Source organism: Phyllostomus discolor, chromosome 9 (genome assembly GCF_004126475.2).
Source record: "Phyllostomus discolor isolate MPI-MPIP mPhyDis1 chromosome 9, mPhyDis1.pri.v3, whole genome shotgun sequence".
Classification (NCBI taxonomy): domain Eukaryota; kingdom Metazoa; phylum Chordata; class Mammalia; order Chiroptera; family Phyllostomidae; genus Phyllostomus; species Phyllostomus discolor.
In genome coordinates this window covers 92,387,765-92,411,927 of record NC_040911.2, presented here as the reverse complement: position 1 = coordinate 92,411,927, position 24,163 = coordinate 92,387,765, and the positions used below count along the sequence as shown (strand labels likewise).

Below are 24,163 nucleotides of genomic sequence, written 5' to 3'. Positions count from 1 at the left end.
GGTTTCCTCAGCAGCTGAATCCCGAGTTAGCTCCCTCTGCCCTGCTCAGGTCAAGCTGGGGAAGGCACGGGGGAACGGAGGACCAGCTCCCATAGGTGATGGTCTGTTCTGCCTCCCTCTGTGTGAAGCAGATGGCAGCCGCGGAGAGCTGGCCCAGCCCACGCTCACGATCCAGACTCACCCCTACCGGGCCTGCGACCCCATGGAGATGAGCTATCCCCGTGACCAGTTCCAGCCCGCCATCCGGGTGGCCGACCTGCTGCAGCACATCACGCAGATGAAGAGAGGCCAGGGCTACGGCTTCAAGGAGGAATATGAGGTAAGGCAGCAGCCTACGCAGAAACTTTATGATGGGGTCAAAGTAAAGACCCCAGACCAGAAGCATCAGTGTCACCTGTTGGAAATGCACCACCTCCAGCCCCACCCAGACCTACTGAATCCGTTACCCGCATTTTAACCAGAACCGAGATGATCTGTTTACTGTTCAAATTTGAGAAGCTCCACCTAAAAGATTCTGAGACTTCCTTTTCCCCCTTCCTGCTTTCCCACGCTTTCTCTTCATTCTATAACTCGGTTATCGCCAAAGTTTCTGCACTTGGGCATCATGGCCTCCCTCAATAGGAAGCTAGAGGGGCTCAAGCCCCCAACCCACATGTTGTAGGAAAACCAGCCAATCTCCCCGGCCGGTGCTTCTGGGAGGCTTGCTTGCTCCTGGCCACCTCTTGCCTCATTACTATGCATCTGGTGTGCTCTCAGTTCTCCCCCCAACCACCCAAGTCAACACTGCCTCCCTGGTGACTGCTACCCCCTCCTGTACCTTCTCCTCACCTCTGCACTGGACACCCACAAAGTGCCTACAATGTAAAGGATTTGTGAGTAGCAGTTGCTCTTCAGGTTTGGGGGATAAGGAGGGGAGAGACTTGCAGCCAAGTACAGGAGGTGCCTGAATACAAGTGGCCCTCACAGGTCTCTATGCCTGCTGTCCCCCTCCCCAAAAGTTCTCTTTAGTGTCCTCAAAACTTCCTTTATTTTTCTTTTTCCAGCAGCCAGGAAAAGGCCTCCCATACTCCCTTTCCTAGGCAGAACAATTTCGCTTCCTTTGTCTCAAACCTTGCCCGCCAGGCATCACCTTTCACAAACAAAAAGGGAAATAAAATTGAAGGGAAAACTCATTAAGATGTTTCCGAGAACTCAAGAGCACCTCGCCTCCCCAGAGGAGCCTTGCCCCCCTCGCCTGCTGCTCGGGGTCCAGCTGCAGCCTGCTTTGAAAATGTTCTTTTTCTGCTTTTCCTTTCCTCTCTCCCTCTCCTCCTCCCTTCCTATAAATATTTTTGGCGCATCTACTGTGTGCTGGGCTCTGAGTTTTATGAACTAGTGTGTGTGTGTGTGTGTGTGTGTGTGTGTGTGTGGCTTTTTAGTTTCACATGCAGCCTGTGCCCCAAATATGCTCAGTTCAGTTTTGTTGTGTGCAGTGAAAAGGCCTGGACTCAGACTCTGCCCATTTGGGATTCTTGATAATGCGGACTAAGTTTATCTCGCAGACGGTATTCTCAGAAAGAGCTTACAAGGCAATGATTTCAGAGGCTCCGTGAGGTCACAAAATTGTGCTCCACTGGGGGTCCACACAGGGGGGTTGCAGTACAGCAAACTGTGTGGTCTTGGCGTATCATTTTGTTACCGGAGTTTTAAAATTCTGTTGTCCGTTGAGTGAATAGTTTGGATAAGGTGATTTCTAAGGGCCTGTCGGGTCCTAAAACTTTATGAGGATGTAAAACGTGGCGGCATGGGGCACGTTTGACACGTTTGTGAGAACAAAAGGGTTTATGTCAATGGATGTGAGTGATGACCTGCTCAGGAGAACCAGCAGTTAATTTCAAATAATGGTCTAGGTAGAACAGGTTTTTCATATGCTCAGTCTACACATTTTTTGGAGGATGCTGGGATAAGAGTTGAAGGAGATGGTCTCATGAGCTCCCGTGCCTGGTCCTTATTTCCTAGGGAGTTGGCTGAGTGGCTCCAAACCCTTGAAGCGTGGGGGATGGGGTGCACATGCGTGCTTGCACGCCAACATAGATCTGTTGGTTGAGTGAATGGCAAGAGAGGGTGTTGTGTGTACATATTCAATATCGTGATGGTTTAATATGTCAATCATAACACTTAGTTTGCTCTCAAGTTCCCAATAGCACTAGGGGAAACATGTAACTTATCAACAAGGGTGACATAGTCAAAGCCTACGAAATACTGTTCTAAGAACTCGCGATCTAAAGTTTGAAAACAAAAACACAAATACATTTGACTACTTTGGTGCATTTCCTTCCAGACTGATATGTCTTTTAAAAGCATCCATCCCTGTGTGGTTGATTTTTTTTTAAAAACTGCCTTTTTGCATTCTCCAAACTTATTTTTTTAATAAACAGCAGAAATGCATTTCTCACAGTTCTAGAGGCAGGGAAGTCCAAGGTTAAGGTGTCAGTAGGTTCGGTGTCTGGTGAAAGCCCACTTTCTGGTTCACACATGCCATGTGTTGCTTTCTTAAGGGCACTAATCCCATTCATAGGGGCTCCTCCCTCATGACCTATGCACCTCCCACAGGCCCCACCAACTAATAGCATCACATTAGAGATTAACTTTCAACATATGAATTTGGGAGGGACACAATCATATAGAGAAATATTCATACTACAGTACTCTTTCATAACCACAATTCAGTGATACAGCGAGGTAACTCAACACTGATGCAATGTTTGTTTGTTTTTCCCAAGCTTTCTGGCATGGAACTTCTTTTGTAACAAGAAAAAAAAGCAACGCATATCTCATTTCATCATTTGGAAATATCACTAACTAGACTAGCCTGGACTTCAATTAGTTCAACTGACATTAATCAGTGAGCTAGAATGCTTAGCTGCTAGTTAACAGCATTTTTTGGTTAAGTGAGGGCTAATTGGAAAACACTATTCAGTGGGAATCTTTCCACATTGCGCTGCTTCCCTGTCCTAGACTATAACCGGATGTCACTCCTGTGGTATCTGGAGTCTCCCTGCTGAGCATGAAGACTGTCTGTCCTATGAGACCAGATTCCTGGGTCTCCAGGCCTACTTTCAGACCAGCACGCCATGTGCTCTGTTTGTTGCTTGCCACTCCCTGACCCTGTTATTTTTTTTTAAATACAAATGAGTGGGTTGGAAAAGTTGACATACAATAAGAAGCTGTGTCTTCTAAAATTCAATTCAGCTGTACAATTCCTTGCAAATGTATTCGTTAAACTATTACTAAGTATGTACTACTCCCGAGGACTGTTCCGATATTTTAGGTATGACAGTGAACAAAACAGACAACATCTGTGCCCTCATGCAGCTTGTGCTCTATCAGGGGAAACGGGAAATAATAGGCTTTTACAGTCACTTACCTAATGTGATGTTAGTAAATAATTGCAGTGTGCTAGTGAAAAATACTGTCTGCTGTGCTACAAGCTACCCCAAATCAAACATAAAACAACCAATTTATTGTTCTCGCTGCAACTATGAGTCAGGAATGTGGACAGCACACGGCAGGAATACTCAGTGTCTGCTCCACGACATCTGAAGTCTTCACTGGGAAGGCTCTAAGGCTGGGAGTCGAAAGCCTCTGGACATGCCTTCACTTACACATCCAGTGATCGATGCAAGCTGTCAGCTGGGGTCTCAGCTGGGATTGTCAGCCACGACACTGACACGTGGCCCCTTCAAGTGGCCCAGGCTTCCTCACAGCATGGTAGCTTCAGGATAGTTGGGCGTATTCTACGGTAGCTCATAACTCCAAAGGTGAGCTTCATCACTAACAACATAGAAAGTACATCACCCTCCGTGACCTAGGCTTGGATATTACAGCACCACTCCTACCACTTGCTATTGGTTATAAGCAGGTAATAACCACCTGTGTTCTAGGGAAGGGAAATTAGACTCTTTCTCTTCTTGGAGGGAGGAGTCATTGCAAGACTCTGAGAGAAAATGCAGGACTGGAGATACTGGAAAATACAGTCTTCGGATGATACAATCTTCTGTAGAAGAAAAAAAGAGTAGAGCAAGGAAGGGAGATGGTGTGTTCCAGGGCTATGGGGTGAAGGAGGAAGCTCTAATATTAAATAGGGGAGAAGAGTAGTCCTTAATTAGAAGATGACACTTGAGCAGAGATGTGATGGATATGTTTGATGGAAGAGACTTCCAGACCAAGGCCAAGGCTGTCATGAGTAAATGAACAAAGAGTGAGACTAATAGAAGAAGCTACAGGAGAAATAAAGGGGAGCTGACTGTTATCAGGCACCATAAGCCATTATAAGGACTTTGGTTTTACTCTGAATGAAATGGACAGCCACTGCAGAGTTTTGAGAAGGCAACTGATAATTATCTGACAATGGTTCTAAAGACTCATTCTAGCTACTGTGTTGAGAATGGATATAAGAAGCAAGGGTAAAACAGGGAGACCAGTTAAAAGGCCAGAGCAGAAACCCAGGTGAGATACAACGATAACTCAAGCCAGGATGTGGCAGTGGAGGTAGTGAGAAGTGGTTGGATTCTAAATACATTTTCAACATAGGGCCGATGGGATTTCCTAACACACTAGATGCGGCATGTGGGAGGAAGAGAGGAATGAAGGGTGACTCCAGGGTTATTATTACCTGACCCCTAGAACAGGGATGTCAAACTCATTGTCGCCAGGGGCCACATCAGCCTCGCACTTGCCTTCAAAGGGCCAAATGTAATTTTAGGGCTGTGTAAATGTAACTACTCTTTAGCAGTTAAATGAGAGTTCAGTGCTGCCACCAGGTAGAAACAAGGTGCCAGGCCAGATAAAACAAGGTGGAGGGCTGGATTTGGCCCATGGACCTTGGGTTTACCACCTGTGCCCTAGAAGGATGGAGTTGCCACTCCTGGAGATGGGAAAGCTGCAGGTAGAGAAGGCATGTGGGCAATGGAGCAACTGTGAGTTTAATTTTGAACTGAGTTCAAGATATCTACTGGACATCTTCACAGAGATAGAAAGTAGGTAGTCGGGCGTATGAGTCCGGAACTTGGGAAAGAAGCCAGGGCTGGAGAGAAAACGTTGGGAGTTTGGGACATACAGGCTGTGATAAAGCCACAAGACCATTCAAAGTCAATAAGCAGGTGAGCAGAGAAAAAGGCAGGGCCCGAGGACTGAACTTTGAGGCATTTCAGCTTTAAGATGTCTGAGCCCTTTCCATAGAGCAGACATTGTCCTCGGTTCTCGGAACAAAGGAGATGAGGTAGAGCCCTTGCATTCGGAGACCTTAGAGCCTGCACTACAGACAGGCCTCTAAGCTGATCATTTCAGCATCTCAGCAGAATGTCACAGCGGAGGGATGCCTTTGGGATGGGATGCACGAAGCCCAGCCTGACAGTCAGTGGCCAGTGGCTTTCTGGGAGACACAAAGCCTAAACCAAAGCTAAAGGAGGAGGAATAACCAAATGAAAGCAGGGACGGGACTAGAACGAACAAGCTGTGGCACGGAGGGGAGGTGTGCACCGCAGGCTGAGTTACTGGGGCCGGAAGCAGTGTGTGGTACGTAGACACTGTGGGAAGGAACATGGACGGAGATGGGGCAGAAATTGTCAGCGGGGGTAGGCACGGGGTTGGGGCAAGGGCATGTTTGTCAGGCCAAGGAGTTTGAGTTTTATTCCAGGGGCCACGGGAGATGTTGAAGGGAGCAGGATTTTTAAGCTGGATTCGAATTTTAGATGTTAACTTATCTGGCCTGGATCAGAGCGGGGAGAGCAGAGGCAGACAGGCGGCTGAGACAGTAATTCAGGGGAAAGATGGAATTGCCTGAAGTAGGAGACTGGGCCCAGAGCCCAGACAAACCCACACACATTTCTCAAGTAGAGCCATAAAATCAGCTCGTTCGCTTTGGCCTAAAAACCTGAGTCTCTCGATATATATTTTAAGTCCAATGGCTTGAAGTAATGTATGAATCATCCCAAATTGATAGTCAAAATGCCGAGATTCAAGTCATGTCTCTTTCATTAACTCTCTGGGTGACCTTGGGCAGGTCCCCCCACCTCAGCCTCCATTTACATATCTGCGCAATGAGAGTGAGGCGGGGGTGGTCAAAATGACCCAAAGAGCACTTCTGCCCACAATATTTTGCGAGTCTGTGTAGGAACCAATTGCACAAGCCAGCCAGTTCTCCTCCTACTGACAGTCCCACTGGATCCCACTCTCTGGGTCTCCCACCCCCATAGTTCTGTCTCAAGACCTAGCAACCATGAGTGATCAGGGGCCTCCGGTTCCTAAGAACTCAGGGAGGCCTAGGGCAAATTAACTGCACCTGCCATACAGATGCGAGTCTTAGAGGTATTCAGTCTTGGCTGCCTATTAGAATTACCTGAGGAAGTTTTAAAAACGCCAATTCCCAGGCCATCCTTCAACCAATTGAATCAGATTCCTGGGGGTGGGGTCCAGAGATCTCTGTTTTCTAAGATCTGCAGGCGACTCTAATGTACTTTTAAGGTTGAGAGACACTGGTGTAGAAAGACCCAGAGTCCCCAGTACATGCCCTCCATATGCCCAAGGCCCATCACCTCGCCAGGTGTGCCTGCTGCTGGTCACCTCTGATGCCTTTGGAGGTGTGCGGTGACTGTACGAATCTACCCTGTGGGGGGGGGGGGGGCACAGCCATATTCAAGTCAAGGGGCTTCTGTACATCACTGTGGCTTTTAGAGGCCCCCTCCGCCTCACCTTACTTCCCCAGCCCAAATTCTCCCGTCTTCCCCAAAACAACAACAACAACAGCGAAACCTAAGCGTGCCAGCAAATGCAAGCAGAACCTGTCCAGAAAGCAGGGCTGTCTGTGAGCCCTGCCGTCACTGTGATCAGAATAGCAGGTTTGGGGAAGACGAGGGAGCACAGGAACAGGTGACTCTGTGATGGAGAGAAGAAAGGGAAGCATGTTAATGCCAGTCCAGTGCAGGCAGTCTGTCATCCTGATGAATGGAACAGGTCCAGTAGTGTGACCAGAAGGTATCTGGTTATTACAGCTCCATTAAGACTATTTAAGCAGCAAGGAACAGCTGTGTGAAGTGCGATGCAGCCTAATCAAGAACAAACATTTGTTCAATTTCCAGCTCAGGGCGGACGTGTCACGTGCACGGCTTCGTGGGCAGAGGCCAGTGCTGCCATCTTTCTCTCAGTCTTCTGTGGGTGACAGTGAGCAGGTGGCCTCCTGATGGGGTGTAACCATGGAGACGGACCCCTCATGTCACCCCAGGTGCTCCCCTCTTGGCCCAGAGCCATCTAAACAGAGGCAGAGCAGACCTTCTCTTTCTCCCACTTTTTCTCTCTTCGGTTGGTAACGGTCACAGAACAGCGCCCCCTGCAGGGGACCCCTGGGAAATCCTGGTTCAGCTTTTCCATCTGCAAACGAGAGTGACTCTGGGGAGAGGCAAGGGGAATTTGTGGCAGATGCCCAAGTCATGGGAGGGAAGACGTGGTTGTTCTCCAGCTCTGGGAACTCTTAATGACCCAAGTAGGGACACTTGGGCTCCACCTGCTCATTTCACTCCACTCCCCGTGGATTAAAGGAAGGAGAAAATGGGCCATTTGGTGGGGGTAACCAAAAGACATCAGGAACCCATGTGGTTTCAGACTTGGAAGTTTTCCTAGCAGAAAGATCTCACGTAGGAGAGGCTATTAACTCTCTCTCTGTTCCTTTGGGCTTATTTTTATTTTTCCACTTAATTCTGTTTGTAACCCAGCAAACAGTATTTTTTGAGTTTAATATAGGAACCCTCCCCAACCAAGTGAGCAATTTTCAGGAGGTACCATAGAAAAGTCTCTTGGCTGAGAGTCAAGTCCTGATTCCCAGTCTGCACCTACATGCTAGATGGCCTTGGACGTGACTCTTCCATCTCTTGGGCCCCATTTCATCTTCTGTGAAAGGTGTGACTACATAGCATGGACTCCTGAAGTCTGATAGTATAGGTGTCTACTTCATTTGGCCAGAAATACTTATTGAGTACCTACTGTGTGCCTTGCGCTGTTTGGGGCACTGGAGATAGTTAGAAAGCTAAATAAAAATACTCTTCTTTAAAGGAAGCTCTTACCACACCATGTAATTACACAACAGAATGCTGGGTAAAATGCTTTATAAACCTGTGATTAAGGGCAGTCCAGGGTGAACGCAGGCATTGGTAGTGGTGTTTATTTTTGCCTTTTGCCAGTTGTCGCTGCCAAGATCGATCAGGAGCTTCACCAAAGGCGAGACACTGAGTTGAAAAAAGGTAGGAGGAGGCTGGGTCAAGGCAGAGCCTGTGTGACAGAGGGAAGCGCATATTCAGAGGCTTAGCGACATGCAAGAATTGAGATGTTGCAAGCCAGCTCGTAGAAGGGAAGCCAAGATGCCCGCCTGTGGAAAAAGAAATGAAATTTAAGCTAGTTGTGGAGATGAATAGGTATTTTACACACAGTTTTCCTGAGCAGAATTAACATGGTGATATTTATGGCCTTTGACAGTCTACCTCTTTTTTTTAATCATTGTTCAAGTACAGTTTTCTCCCTTTTACTCCCAATCCAGCCCACCCTCCCAACCCTCCCCACTTCCCTCCCATTACCACCCTCCCCCTAGTTTTTGTCCTTGTGTCCTTTAAATTTGTTCCTGTAAACCCTTCCCATTCTCCCCTGAAATTCCCTCTTCTCTCCCCAGTGGTCACTGTCAGTCTGTCCTCGATTTCGGTGTCTTTGGTTATATTTTGCTTGTTTCTTTGTTTTGTTGTTTAGGTTCCTGTTACAGGTGAGATCATATGGTATTTGTCTTTCACTGCCTGGCTTGTTTCGCTTAGCATAATGCTTTCCAGCTCCATCCATGCTGTTGCAAAGGGTAGGAGCTCCTTCTTTCTTTCTGCTGCATAGAATTCCATTGTGTAAATGTACCATAGATTTTTGATCCATTCATTTACTGATGGGCATCTTGGTTGCTTCCAGCACTTAGCTATTGTAAATTGTGCTGCTATGAACATTGGGATGCATAGGTTCTTGACAGTCTACCTCTTAACTCTAGCTGACTTCAAGGTTGAGGTGGAGCTGGGGGCCCAGAGATAGCCACCCAGAAACTTGCGTACATGTGGAGACAGTGTGCAGAGGGGATCAGAAATCTGTGGCCTGGAATTGCATGCAGGGGGTCCCCAGATCATAGGCTCAGGGCTGGGAGAAATAGAGGAGTATTAACTGAATATTAATAGTGTGAAATATTAACTGAATTGCAAAGTGCTGGTGAAAGACTTTGCGATTAAGACAGTGCCATGGGGGTGGGGGCGGGGGAGACAGTATTTCTTTCGCAAAGGCACCAACACAGAGAAACGCTCCCAACTGTGGACAGTCTGTACAGGTGCACCGCAGGTCTGCTGGTGCCTGTGAGGTGAGCCTTCCCCAGGACTTCGCTGTGTTCATCTACCTTGCCACCTAAGACAGTGGTCCTCAAACTGCGCTGTGTGTTGGAGTCAAACTGGAGAATTAGTAAAGAAAATGAAGTCATGATCTCATCAACATGGAACGGGATTCAGGCCTCTGCATTTCGCTGAATTTCCTAGGAACCTCGACTCCCTACTGAACTCTGGAAACCACTGACCTAAAATTTATCATTTAACATTTTGTAGCTTTTGGCCCTGGCTGGGCAGTTCAGTCATCCCAATATGCCAAAGTTACAGGTTCGACCCCAGGCCGGGCACATACAACAAGCACCCATGAAACCAATAATGCATAAATAAGTGGAACAAGAAATCAATCTCTATCTCTCTCTCCCCCCTCTTAAAATTAATAATTTTTAAAAAAATGTGGATTTTAATGGGCCCTTTAAAGGGTGTTTAGTGACTCCGCATGCAGACACACATGAACTGTTCTGCCTGACCAAAGCTCCTGGCACAGACAGATGCCCCCACCTTGCTGCAATCTGGTTTTCCCCCGAGCTTCCCCAGCAGAACTCATAAATTGCCTTCTACTTAGTGACATGGTGCACAGTAATGTTTGCTCTCCTGATGCCACTCTGAGTAGGCGTCATCAGTCATCCTTCCCTGTCTCCTCTGTCCACATTTATAATCCCTAGGATGTGTGCTTCCCAGCACAGCAGGAGGCGCGTGTTGAAAGCCTGGCCTCTGCCAGGACCCCCACTAATTCACACAGCACCTTAGAGGGAAATAGCCAAAGGTGCGCCTGTCTCCTGATGATGGACCGTCACCTTCCAGAATACGTTCACCGTACAAACTGAAATCTGTCATGTCTACCAGATTGCGGCTCTCCCTCAGAGGTGGCGCTCCTATACTGGATTCAACCCGCACGGCCATCTCTGATGGCCCTGGCCATCCACCAGCAAGCCACGGACACCTGTAAACATGGGCATTTGCTAAACCCATGGACCCAAGAAGGCCAGACCTTAGGCCAACAGCTCATGAAACTCTCTCTCACACCCTAAATACTATGTCTCACCTGCACCCGGAGTGAGCGTCTTGTCCCAGTATTCCCAGAACGGGACCAGTTTTATTTATCTATTTTAATTAAATTTGGGGGGTGACGTTCATTAACAAGATGATACAGGTTTCAGGTGTCCGAATCTGTAATACATTGTCTGTGTATTGCACTGTGTGCCTACCACCCGAAGTCAGATCTTTTGCCACCATACACTTGACCCCCTTCAGCTTTTACCACCCCCACCCCCCTTCCCTCGGGTAACCACCATACTGTTGTCTGTGTCTGTGAGTCTTGGTTTGCTTTTGTTTTTCCTGTTTGTTCATCTGTTGCTTTCAATTTCATATCCCACATGTGAGTGGAATCATGTGGTCCCACTGCCAGGAACCCCTTGGGTCCCAGACAACATAGGATGGATATTGCTGGGAGCCTCCATCCTTGTTCTTGTGCCAATAACCTGGGTGTTTCTGGTCAAAGAAAGGTAGAGAGTGAATTCTAGGGGTGAGCCAAGGGGCTCAGTAGCATATTCTTGGGAAATAGTGGGATGGAAGAGCCTCTGAACACCTACTATGGGCCAGGCATTGTGCTGGGTGCCTAGAGGTATTATCTCGGGTAATCACTGACCATCACAAAACTCCGCAGGATATTTCTTTTCCACTTACATAGTGTAAAATTCACATTGGGGATAGAAGTGTGTAGATGTATGAGTTTTAACAAATTATAGAGTCATGCAAACACCAACATGATCGGGATATATAAAAGTTCCATCAGCAAAAAAATTCCACCATGCTTCCCCTTTATAGTCGAATCCTTCCCCCACTCCTAAACTGAAGGGCCTATTATTGACTTCATTGTCAGCAAAGTTAATAGAGACTTAGAACGGTGAAATGATTTGCAGAAAAAAATATTCACTCTGCCTGCCTTTTGCAAAGCCCTGCCTTCTCCGACTCGTACACACAACTAGTGGGTGAGAGGTATTTCTTGACAAGATAAGCGAATGAGCAAACACGTCTTTGGTGAAGACCGAAATCTCCCCTGCTCCAGGAGAGTGTGTGGTGGGCCGGGCCGCAGGGAACTCCTGGCAGCCCGACTGGTCCTGGAGGAAACACACCCTCAGCCTGTGCCCTGCAGCATCAGCCGGGAACTGCCTGGTCAGCATTCCCTGGGCCTGGTTTGCTGCACCCCAGGGCATATCATATCCAATTATCTCCAGGGATACAGTCAAGCCAAAGGGTATGATGGGGGGCACCACAGCTGACAGAATCTGCTGAGGACAGCCGGTGAGCAGGTAAATTAAACGGACCAGGATGCTCTCAGCCCCGGATTGGAGGTGAGCTGCTCCTGGAAGCGCTGTGTTCTGTCAAGACATCTCACGATTTGGAGCGTAACTCAAACAGGCTTAAGTTCAAAGAAGAGCCTCCAGAGAAGGATGGCAAGCTTCAGAAAGGACCCTCATATCTCAAGAGGGTCAAGTCAACAGGTAGGAGAAGGGAGTGACCAAGCTGGCATCAGGGACAATTCTCAGTACTACCAGGGAATTCAAGTATCGAATGGGGAAACGGAGGCAGGTTGTACAGTCCTATGGGCTGACTTGGCACAACAGAGCAGAAGAAGCCAGAGATGGTGGTCATGTGGTCTGAGCCCCCACTGGCTCCGTGGGCCCCAGTTCTGTGGCTGGGAGGGTGGATGGATGCGTGGGTGAGTGGATGGGTCCATGGGTGGATTGACACCACAGGAAGAGCGAATCTGTTGTAGGAACCAGATGACAGTTTTACCCTAAAGTCTATGTAGCCTGTCAATAAGGATGAAGGAGGTTTCAAGAGACAAGTGCTCTTACCCACTTGTCATGCTGCTGGACTGGCTCAGCCTTCCACTTAAAACATGTTCAAAGCATTCCCACTAACTTACAATAAAACTCACAGTCTTGCCTGTGGTCACCAATGTCTTGATTGGACACCACCTCCTCCCCACCCACATGATGTCATTCTGTCACTCTTATTCTCTCTGTCCTGGAGAGCCTACCTTGAAGTTCTAGAACACACCGCCTCATGCCATCTCACGGCCTCCGCACTTGCTGTCACTCAGAATCAGCGCAGCATTTACTTGCTTAACTGTTAAGGGGTTGACATTACATTCAGCCCTTGGAAGGCAACCACGAGGCTGATGTGGCCCCCAGTGAAAATGAGTTTGACACCCCTGATCTAAGGGACGACTCAGGAAGAGGATGACAGAAAGGACCCATAGGATGTGGGTGGGCGCTTTTAGGTGTCCTAAGGCTTTGTTCTGGACTGGAAAGTAGTATCAAGCGGTATGACAGGGTACCTTCGTAAATCTTACCTGTAAGAGGGGAATATGAGCTCAAGGCTAAGGGTGTAAATATCAAAGAAACCGCAGTCAGTCATCCTAGCCAGGACAGGAGGATGTTTGCTCATTTATTTTTAGCTTAGACAATGTCCATATTTTGTCTGTGTTTAGATCTGATTACAGAGTGGTCGTGTTTTTGCCTAGCTCCATCCTGGTCTCAGAGTAGCCTTGTCTGATGTTGGCGTTCTATAAAATTGCTTATGTTCACCTGGCTGGCGTAGCTCAGTGTATTGAGCGCAGGCTGCGAACCAAAGTGTCACAGGTTCGATTCCCAGTCAGGGCACATGCCTGGGTTGCAGGCCGTGACACCCAGCAACCGCACATTGATGTTTCTCTCTCTCTCTATCTATCTATCTCCCTCCCTTCCCTCTCTAAAAATAAATAAATAAAATATGTTTTTTTTAAAATGCTTATGTTCAACCAGAAAACACCAAGATCCAGCTGTGAGTGCTAGGCCAGCTCCCAGGAGCCAGGGGCTGCTTTTTTTCCTTCTCGAACATCTCCTTTTCAAAAAGTCCCACCCAGTAAACCCTATCTACAGTTGTCCTTTGTCCCTAATGACTGTCTATCCCAGCTCCCTGTTCATTGCCCTCATAGCACTTACTATAAACAGTTCTCTTGCATGTTTGTTTATTGTCTGCACTTTCCCACAACTAAAACATAACATTCAGGGGATTGTCTGCCATGCCCATTGCTCCTATTGCCAGGACTCAGCACCCAGACGGCCACTGTGGCGGGAAGGGAGAGCAGGCAGACGTATATATATTATTCAGCAAGTCACGTCTGGACCTCACTTTACTGGTCTATAAAATGAGGCAATGATTTTTTTCAACAGATCCTTCCAGGTCTGACTTCGGAGGATTCTACGAATACCTCGTCTCAGACCTCCAGGGATGAGGGCAGCCCTACATGCATCTTTTAGGGCTGAGAAGAAAGATGATCATCTTAGAAAAGCAGCAGCGTTGAAGAGTAGGAAACATTTTCACACTCAGACAGGAGTGTGAAAATAGAGCTCAACACTCCCAAGGAGAAGAGAATGAGAAAAGGGAAGCGGAGATTGATAATGGATGGATATAATGAGATGGCAATTTTGGTTTCAAAAGAATGTGATTAGCTCCTAATGACTGCCACAATTCCCTGGTCAATCTACTGTAACCAGTTGCTAATGTAAAAATAATGCCCCTCGCCTGGCTCACTTTGAAGACGGAGATGAGTCTCTCTTTCATACTTTTGCCCCCTCTTATTTTTTTCCTCCAAGAGATTATCTTCTGTTAGATTGCAGCTCCCTAAAAAAGGAAAATGGAGGTGTGATCAGAGTCTGCCAATTAGGGGGTCACGTGGGGTCATTACCTCATCACCGCTCTCTCCTAGGTGGGCAGCTGTTGGGTCTTCCTCTTCTACCAAGCTCCAAATTGTTCTCCAGCTCCCACCAGGAGGGAGACAGAGGCTGCCGGGGCTGAGGCAGCATCCTGAATGGCTTCCCACGGAGAAGGCCACTCATCACAGAGGTTTTGTGTAGTTTAAGATTTTTCTAAAGCTATCTGCCTGCTGGGTGCATCCTGAAAAGCATGGCCTGGATGTTGAGAGGGCTCCCGACTGTGTGTCATTTAAGGACTCTGGGGGTAGAGTAGACAGGGACCTTCAGCAAATCTCTGCAGTGTTGCCATGCAGAAGGTGCATGCTTATTCTGAGGGCCCCATGGAGCGGGCCAAAGGCAAAGTATGTGGAGACAGAGCGAACAAAACGCTGTCCAGTGGGCCTGTCTAAAAGTGAGACAGGAAGCTTTATGGGGCAGTGAGCTCTCTGTGGCTGAGGGTATCCAAGTAGCAGCTGCCTAGAAGGCAGTTGTAAATAGGAACACAACCAGGTGATTTTCAAAATCACTTACACCTCTGAGAGTCCAATATCTTTGCCTTCTAAATGTACAGAAGGAGCCTCACCCACTAATTTTTGCATCCATCTATCCACTTGTTTATTTAAAAGCAGTGATTCAAGGACATGTGAAGTACAAAGCCAATACTGGGCTCTGGAGGTACAGACGTGAACAAGAGGCTCTCCTTTCCCTGGAGCAATCCTTCACCAAGTTGGGAGACAAGACATCCAGATTATTAGATGTAGAAGAGTCCATCTGATAACAGCAGAAGTGACTGACTAGTCAGGGGTACGATGAGGTGGTAGGAAGGTGAAAGGGGAAGGTTTCACAAAGGAGAAAATTTCGAACTAGGTTTTGAAGAGTATGTAGAAGTTTACTAGGTAGACTCAGGTGGAAGAGAATTTTAGGCAGAGGGAACAGCATGCAGAGAGCCAGTCTCAGAAATCTGAAACAGCCAAAATTGTCCATAGCATTGTATTTAGTGCCTTTAGTGCCTTTAGTGCCCCGGAAAATTAGTTTGAAAACACTTGGCATGTCCTCTCCTTGTCTTCACACTGCTTTGGGGTGAATATAATTGGATGAACATTCCACTCTTATCACAGAGGGTTTCAGGTAGAAAATCCACCCCCAGAATATCAGCTTAAACATTGAGAAGTCCAATGCTGCTGCCAAGACGAGCATGCCCAACCTTGCAGAGGGCCAGGACTGGGTGTGTGCCCCTGTCTCATTGCCCGAAACAGCTGGCGCTACCTGGCTGTGGCAGGAGGATGAGACCAGGTGCTGGAATCTTGAGTGCTAAGAGTCACTTTGAAGAGCGGGAGCCATTTGCAGTCTAGAGAGGACCTCTGCTGGTGGCGGGAGGGATGCAGTGTGATGGTCATTGACAGGGGCAAGGAGAGGAGGAGGGGAAGAAGCAGGAGAGGGGAGCTGAGCCCTCCATTTATAAAATAAGCATTTTCCTATCTCCACTGAGCTTTTGTCACACGGAGATTAAAGGCAGAGATTGGTGCCTAGAACCTATACTCTGTCGCTTCTCCTCTGGGATACCTGTCTAAGGGTCTCTGTCACACACAAAATTCTGATCCATCGATAGCTAGGAAGACACTCTACTGCCCCAACCTAAAACCCTGGGGAAGCTAAGCTGGAGAACATGGGCTAGTCAGGAAGCCAGGCAAGGGCTTCCTACCATCTCCACTCCATCTGGAGTGGGCATCAATTCTACCTACCCAACGGCTACAGAGTTGAAGGTCATGGTCGCGCTTCTAGCACAAAGGTCAGCAAACTACAGTCATAGGCAACCTGGTTTTGCTACAGTTTTACTGGGCCACAGCCATGCCCATTTGTTTGCATTCTGTCTATGACTGCTTTCACTCTGCAACAGTGGAGCTGAGTAGGAGTAGTTACAACAGATTGTATGGCCTGCAAAGCCCAAATTGCCCACTATCTGGCCCATTACAGAAAAAGTTGGCCAGCCTCAGCTCTAAAAAAGGACCCATCCAGGCTGGCTTAGCACATGGGAGACTGGAAGCAAGAAAGAGGGCGTGGTGCTTGGGCTGTGCTGGTGATAGACAGTGGCCCTGCCTGCCTGTCAAACATGGCCTGCTGAATGGCTGAATTTCTGACCAATCAGGTTACAGATTCCTCCTTGCTTAGAATAGACCTAGCAAGGAACAGATGGGCAAAAGCAAAGCTGGTTTGTTAAGATGCGTGGCTGCTCCATTCCCCTGCACTGCTGACAGGGACCTGCATAGACTGGAGATGTTGCGGATTCCGTCCCAGAAGCAGTGCAAGGCCCATAAGCAGGGCATTCAGTCTTTTCTCCCAGAAGCAGGGTGGGAACAGTAGTCAACGTGTGGCCTGACCTTCATGCTCTACAGCTTCCCTAAAGCTGTCACTTCTCCCTTAAATGCCCAGCTTCCTTCTCTTTGAGATAACTGGCTATACCCACCTTTGTGTTTCCGTAACACTTGGCTCATAACCCTAAGTCATTCCATACGGTTGCTCACTTGTCTGTTTCCTCATAAACCAATGACTCCCATCTCTTCCCTCCCCCAAACTTTGACCCTAAACCTCATCGTTCAATTTCCTATTCAACATCTCAGCTTGGATGTCGAATACTCTCAAATGTGCTGCTGCTGCTGCTACCGATATTCTTACCGTTTTGTTTGTACATGATAAGTACATAGTACTCAACAAGCGCTAGGCACTATTCTAAACGCTTTCTGTACCCAAAACACAACGCTTAATTCCTGCCTCCCCCATGCCATTTCTCCCCCACCTGCTTCTTCTCCATCTCAGTAAGTGACGTGACTCTTCACTTGGTCCTTCAAGCCAACAGTCTGGGTGTCAGCTTTCATCCCTCTCTTTCCTTCCTAGTCCAGGTCTACAGTAGATGTGTTGTGACCTGCCCCTCTATCCCCTCTCCACTCATTGTACCCAGTGCCTGCCTCCTGGAAGCACCTGAGGCTTTGCCCGAGGATTTCCTCAACAGCGAAGAACATGCACACCTTGCCTGCAGAGCATGGCAGTGTTAAGGGAGCCCCTAAGAGTTGTCCTCAGCTGGTAGGTGGGAGTCGGTGGATAAACACCCCAGCCTCCTTCTCCCTCTGGTGGGCATGAAGTGGGCATGGGATTCAGCCCCAGCTACAGCAGTGGTAAGCTGCCCACTCATTTGCCCTGTATTGACTTCCTTCCCTTGATTGCCTCACTTCCCCGACTTTCACACCCATACTTCTTAGGATTGTCTCTAAATAAGAGCCTCATATTCAGATGCTTTTTTTCTAAAGCAGTGAGCCTGCTTTGGAGAGAACCAAAATCTACAATATTCAACTGAAAATAATTGCTTCTCACCACGCCCACTGCCACCATCCTGGTACCAGGGTCCAAGGTACCATCCTCTCTTTCCTGAACTATTGATCTCCCTGCTTCCTTTCTAGGTCCGTTCATTCCTGTATTTCATACATAAGCCAAAATGTACTTTGTAAAGCATAAATCAGATCAGGTAACTCTCCTGCTCGTTTCCAATCACAGTTAGAATAACACGCACCTGGTTACCAGTGACCTCAGTGCCCCCTCTAATCTGAACTCTCCCAGCCTCCCCTGGTGCTCTGTCACTGCTCTCCCCTGCCTCAGCCTTGACTGTGGTCATTTGGTTGCCACCTTTGTATCTGCTGTTCCCTCTGTCTGGAAAGTGCCTCCTGCATTTCTTGGGATGAGTGGCTTTTTCACACCATTATGTTATTAGCTCAAGTGCTATGTTCTCAGAGAAGGCCTCACAGATTGTGTAACCTGAACTAATCCTCATCCTCCATCACTATCCTTTCACCCTCTCCCAGTCATCTGGAAGTTCAGGGGGCATTTTGTTTATTTCTCTATGCCCCAAGTATGTAGAACAGTGCCAGACACATAGGGACTCAATAAATATCTGTCAAATGAATGAATGAATGAATGAATGACTCCTCTCCCAGACCAGATTTGGGCTCATGGCACAGAAGACATCAGTGGCATCTGAGTCAATGAAGGAGTGAATAAGGCCATGGAGGGGCCCCGTCTGTGTTCTCCCCAGGCCCCATCCAAGACCATGCAGCTCTTTGCACTGAATGACCCGTCACAGTGGGTACCGTTTCCCCCGCTGGCTCAGGCCATTCTCACCACTCTGTCCTTTCTTTGTAGGCCTTACCGGAGGGGCAGACAGCTTCGTGGGACACAGCCAAAGAGGATGAAAATCGCAATAAGAATCGATACGGAAACATCATATCCTGTAAGTGCTCTTCTGGGCGGCCCCAGGCTTTGGGGGCATGGAGGAAACAACGCTGTTACTATTATTTACCTAGAATTTCTTATCATGCAATTAATCCTTGATGTTTCCAACTTTGGGTCAACATGCCAAGCTGGGAGCTGGGGTTCACTCTCCCTGTCATATCTGGCCTGGTGACAGAGCGTGACTGACCTTGGCCACAGGAGGCAGGTGGGAAGCTGGGTCCCAGTGGAGAAGATCTGTGAAGTTTCTGAAAGCTGGGTCTTGCCTGGCATTGCCCACTATGCAAAAAATTTTTTTAGGTTGGAGAGGAAGCCTGGCCAAAAGGAATTCTTTATATTCCTAATGGTTCCTCTAACATAGAGTACTTCTGGAGAAGTGACTCAGGGTAGGGAGCAAGGTCCAGCCCATGAGGGAGGGGCTGAGAACACCCAGGCCAGAGCACACTGCAACTCTAAGAAGGTAGAATCCCAGGCAAGGGTTGATGCTCAGAAGGAGCCTGAAACTCTGAGGGCTGGCAGCATACCACTCAGGGCTCGAAGGAGCCCCAGGTTACTCCAGTCACAGCAGAGGCAGGGTTGAGGGCATCACGACTTCTGCCAGACCCCATGCCCATGGGCACACTCTCAGGAGGGTGCCTGCCGCCCAGGGCTGCATGGGCACAGGCACCGGGTGGCCCTGAGCCTGCAGGAGGAAAGCACATTGTGTGCGGAGCTAGAGGCCGTATGGAAGGGCATTGCCTTCTGTGTGACAGTGAACTATAGGCCCCCCTGAAGTGATGTGACAGAGGCAGTGGTGCAGAGTGGTCACAGCCCTCTGCAATCACACCGCCTGAGCATCCGTCCTGCCTACAGGGCCCAGGCAGGTTTCCTGTCCTCTCCAAGCCTCATTCCTTACCTTTAAAATGATGAAAATAGGGTCACTGAAAACATAGGTAGAGTCACTGAAAGAAGGTATGTAAAACCCAGTACCTGAGATCATTGTACTCATAGCCCTGGAGTTAACGTTTGCAAAGGCACTGCTAAGCAGTATCTACATAGCACTCTACCGTATTTCAACTGGAATTCACTCAATACCCATGAGGGGTCATGGAATAAGCCAGGTTTCAGGAGGGGGGTGATCATATGTCCATTTTGGAAAGATCTCTAGGGTAGCTGATTGGGAGGGCAGGTTAGATTGGGAAAGGCTGGAGGCAGTGGGACCAGTCAAGAGGCTACTGTAGCAGTCCCAGCAAAGGACAATGAGGCCTGCACAAAGTCAGGAACAGTATTTGTGTGTGACCGCATGCAGGAGTGAGTGCCTGGGGAAGAGATGGAGAGACAGACTGCCACAGAGCTAAACATCAGGTGGCATGCCGGTATTGTCACTGCCAAATGTTGGCATGCACAGCCTTGAAAGCACCATGATATGGAGAGGACAGAGTTACCTCATACGGGAAGCTGAGTACATGTTCTCATTAGAACAGCATCTACAACAGCCTGTGTCGCCTCAGTATAGTCAACCTGGGCCTTCTGATGTCTCACTAGTTGGGTCCATAACACTCCTCGGTCTCCGCTCTCAGAGTAAGCCAGTCAAAAAAAATATCATGAGTAACTAATTATTTCTAGCACAGCTCAGTGATTTGTTTGTTTCACTGTCTAGACGTTGCCTGAGAACAAGTGCAGAGGAAGAAAGCGTACGATAACAGGCAGCCCTGTAGAGGAAGAAGGAGGCAGAAGTTTTAGCTTAGCTGTTTCCTGTGCCGATTTAGGAATAGGCTATGAATGGTAGAACTAATCAGAAAACACTTATAATGTGCCTCTCGGAGGACAGCAATGCAGACAGCAATGCAGACGGCAAGACTTCTCGCAGATGAAGCACTGGAAAGAAATGTGCAAAAGATCGGGAAGTGTGTGTCGAGACCTATGGCGTGTGGGCATCCTCTGAGCCAGGCCTGGAGGTGGGCACTGGGGCACTCCAGCCTCTTCTCCCACGGAGCTCCCATTCTGGGCACATGTGGCTGTTCACGCTTACTCAGCTCAAGGACCGTGCCCTAAAATATCTGGTCGCTTGTCTGTCCCCCCTATCAGAGTGTGAGTCCAGATAGGGTCACTGAATTATAGGCTGTGAGACCTTGCGTGATCACTCGAACCCTTAGTCTTCAGCCTGTAAAATGGGTACAGTGACGTCTTCCTCGCAGGGGTGTTGTGCAGAGAAGAAAAAATAAAAGACTACAGCACAGTGAGGAGACCCTGCCTTCCTGAGAGGCAGGGACAACCAGGCAGAGTCAGGTATGGGGGCCAAAGCCGGTGGAAGCCAAGGGCGAGAAGCCGAGCCAGACCACATGTCTCTCCAGACCCCACTGCTCACCTTCTGCTCTCCGCACCTTTGCCCACGCCGTCACCTGCTCTCATCTGGCCTCTGCCTGGCCTGTTTCCTGGTTGCTCCCCATCCACCTCTGCCCCCAACTTTCTCCCTATCTGACCCCTGACGGAAGCGAGAGGGCCCTGAATTGAATCGTGTCATCTTACTGGAAACTCTTCAAATGGTTGCCCTTCGCTCACGAACACTCCTTGTCCAAAGTCTCTTAGCTGCCTCTCCCGTCTTGTGTCCCTCCGTGTCCTCTCTATGGTGGTCTCCTCCAGTAAGCCACACTACTTTCCTTCAGTCCCTGGGGTTTCCCATGCTCACCGATACCACAGGGCCTTTGCACATTCTGTCCTTTCTATCAAAGTGTCCTTTCTTCCTCTCTTTGTTCTACTAATTCAACTTTTTCTTTCGGTCTTAGCTCAGTCACCACTTTCTCAGGGATTCTTCTGGCCTTTTGAATTTGCTCAGAGCCCCGTTATTCACTCCCAGAGCACGGATGTGTCTTCTCCTAGCCCTTATCGTTGTCGTGATTCCAGAGGCATTTCAGTGGCTACCTGTCACCTGCCTGACTCCCTCACAAACACAGACGCTCTGCGACAACAGACCCGTGACTGTCCTACACTTCTGTGTCCCCAAACCTGCCACATGGTTGGTGCTCAGTGAATAGGAATTGAATGTTGGAAAGTGCAGATTCTCTGCAAGACCCCAAAGGCCTTGAGCCATGGATCTCTCCCTTTCGGCTTCCCAAATAACATGGAGAGCACCCAAAAAGGATGGATGGAGGAAGGCCAGATCAAGATGACACTTGGAACGGTGGCATAGTAATGTCTTCCAGTCAGGAAGAAGGTACCGCACCTGAAGGAAGAGAACAGAGCCTGGATCCCAGGCAGCAGGAAGAGCAATAAAGAGGGTTAGAATTCCATCACCGTGGGTGCAGAAGATGCATTCCGTGTCCCACCCGCACCCCACGGCCTCACCGCCTCACTGTGCAGTGACACCAGCTGACGGTACCAGCATCCAAGGCCAGGACGAGGGTAGGGCGAGCGAGACACCCAGCCTGTAACATGCAAGGAGGTTCCACACTCTCAGCTGTTGATGCTGCATCTGCCCCACCCCGAGAGAAAGCACCTCGCTAAGGTGCCCAGGGCGACTCACTTGTGCACCGTGTCCTGCCCTGTCTGCATCTCTTTGCCTGAGGACCCTCTCCAAAGCTGAGCAAGATGTTCTCTTCATGCACAAGGCAGTCTCTCCCCGGCCCGAGAAATAGCCCAGCTCCTCACCCTCCCATGAGGCTGTTGTGTTTCACACCTTTCCCAGAATCCCCAGGCAGTGGGCTGCAGTTGCCAACAGTAGTAACAGCCTTGAAAATGGCCTTTCTGAGCTGCCTTCTCTTGGCCGTCTCTCTCACCCCCTTCCCCCTGGTGAACCCTCTCCTTCTATATAAACTACTCACACCAGAATCCTCCTCTTACGTCTTCTTGGGAAACCCGAAGGGAGGCAGAGGGAATTCAATCACCTAATGACACCACCTTGATGGGCTTAAATAAACCTGAATCTCCCTTCTAGTTTAAGAGTCAGTAATTATGCAACAAACTGGGGCTGAAGCAGGTCTATACTGCGTACTGAGACAGTGCCGAGGTAACCAGTGGATTCTAATGCAGCACAAGACATACAGGGAACCAAGAAAGAAAAAAGAAGTCCTGGAACCGAAATGAGAAAGGTGACAGAGAAACAGCCCCAAGGAACAGGAAGCGTTCCTGCCCTTGTAGGTGTCTCTCCCAAAGGCAAGTCTGCCCTGGCTTGATAAATAGAAGTATTCTCGGCACAGGAAGAAAACGGGATGTGATCAGCATCTTAAGGAACCCAGACAGGCTGGAGTGGAGGGCGAAGGCCCGGGCCAGGGAGAACTGAAAGATCAGAGGCGAGGAGGAGGCAGCGTACAGCCTGCAAATGAAACAATGAGAGGAAAACCTTGGCTGCATAAGCCATTTCTTCCAAATGTTTCTGTTTGGAATTTAGTAATAGAGACAGTGGGGCTTCCAGGAACTGGAAATGGCAAGGAAGTGAAAGGGAAGGAAACGAACGGGGAAAGCAGAACAAAGAGCTCTTTGCTTTCAAGTAGCTCTGGGCAGGGACTGGGGGCAAGGGGACATTTCGGGAAAACCATGTCCAGTCCTCTGAACTCTTTCCTTTCCCCATCTCCTTTCCCACTCTCCCAGTGTCTCCTTGGCTCACCGCCCCCCCTCAAATCCACTCGTTGCGCTCAAGTCCTTGTTTCAGATTCTGCTTCTGAAGTTGTTCAAATAAGAAGACTTCTCGTTCTTGAAAGTTGCCTTCATGGGCTGTGGGCTGGGCAGCGGGCTGGGCAGCCTGTGTAGGTGGAGACAGTAAATCCATCAGACGCCCCGGTCCCTCCAGCAGCTGTCAGTGCTCTGCCTGAGCCTCCAGCTGCTGGAGGGGCCCCTTGCAGGGCCCTGCAGAGGGGAGCTGCCCAGCCTCCACCACGCACTGCAGGCTTGCCGGACAGGGAGGTGCACAGAATGTTGGCTGCTTCCCGCTCCTGCCTGAGCCACCCTCTCTCTTGATGGTGTTATTTCAATCAAGATTGAATGCGCAGACCTTTCGCTTCAATGAGGTGCCCAGGCAGTCTCGGCAGAATTCCCTGCCCCCTCCCAATCCACTCACGCAAGACAATGGCATTAACATTTCCAATTCTTCTAGAAGATGATTTTTCGGCGGCACAATTCATTGTAATGAGTCCAATCTCTTTTCTTTGAAAAATTGCACCTTTTCTTTACCCTCCTCAGTGCCCAGAAGACAGGGAGAAAGAGCATCATGTATCCAAATGGCCGTCTCTCCCAGCCCCACCTCTCTGAAGCGATGCTCTCTTTAAGTAGATGTGATTTGAGAAGAGCAACCTCTCGGGTTACCTTGGGTGATAGGGGAGGGATGCGGGGTGTGATTTGTTTTGAGAGGTAGAACTGCACCTGGCAGGAAACTCAGCCATGTCCTCTGGGTGGCCATGGGGACACAATGGGGTGGGACAGTGTTGGGGGTAAGAACTGGCCTGGAAGAGGTCTGGAGGCACTGGGTCTTGGGGTTCCAGGAGGGGTAGGGACCCCCATGCTACAAGGAACCTCTCCACCTTATACCTTCTGCTGAGTAGTTAAACCTCCTGGAACCTTGAATTTCTCATCCATAAAACAGGGTAATGGTACATACCTCACGGTGTTACTATGGAAATCTAACAGCATAGCATCCATAACGCTTCTAGAGTAGTACCTGGAAAACCTTACATGCTCCACACAGGTAAAGACATTTCTGTACCTCACCACCTAACACAAAGTAGGTCTCTAGTCTCATGGCCCAAT

At 48.8% G+C, this 24,163-nt stretch overlaps 1 protein-coding gene across 11 annotated transcripts in view; it reads left to right on the top strand.

The window, feature by feature from the left end:
* PTPRT (protein tyrosine phosphatase receptor type T) overlaps positions 1 to 24,163 on the top strand; it is a 944,823-nt gene that overhangs the window by 864,225 nt on the left and 56,435 nt on the right. For 9 of the 11 annotated variants that reach the window (XM_036009848.1, XM_036009845.1, XM_028524785.2 and 6 more), the window contains 2 exons: positions 129 to 319; positions 18,359 to 18,446. In XM_036009848.1, the coding sequence (XP_035865741.1) occupies positions 129 to 319; positions 18,359 to 18,446 (279 nt within the window). The remainder of the gene's footprint in view (positions 1 to 128; positions 320 to 18,358; positions 18,447 to 24,163) is intronic. The other 2 variants (XM_036009847.1, XM_036009841.1) reach the window with 1 other exon arrangement.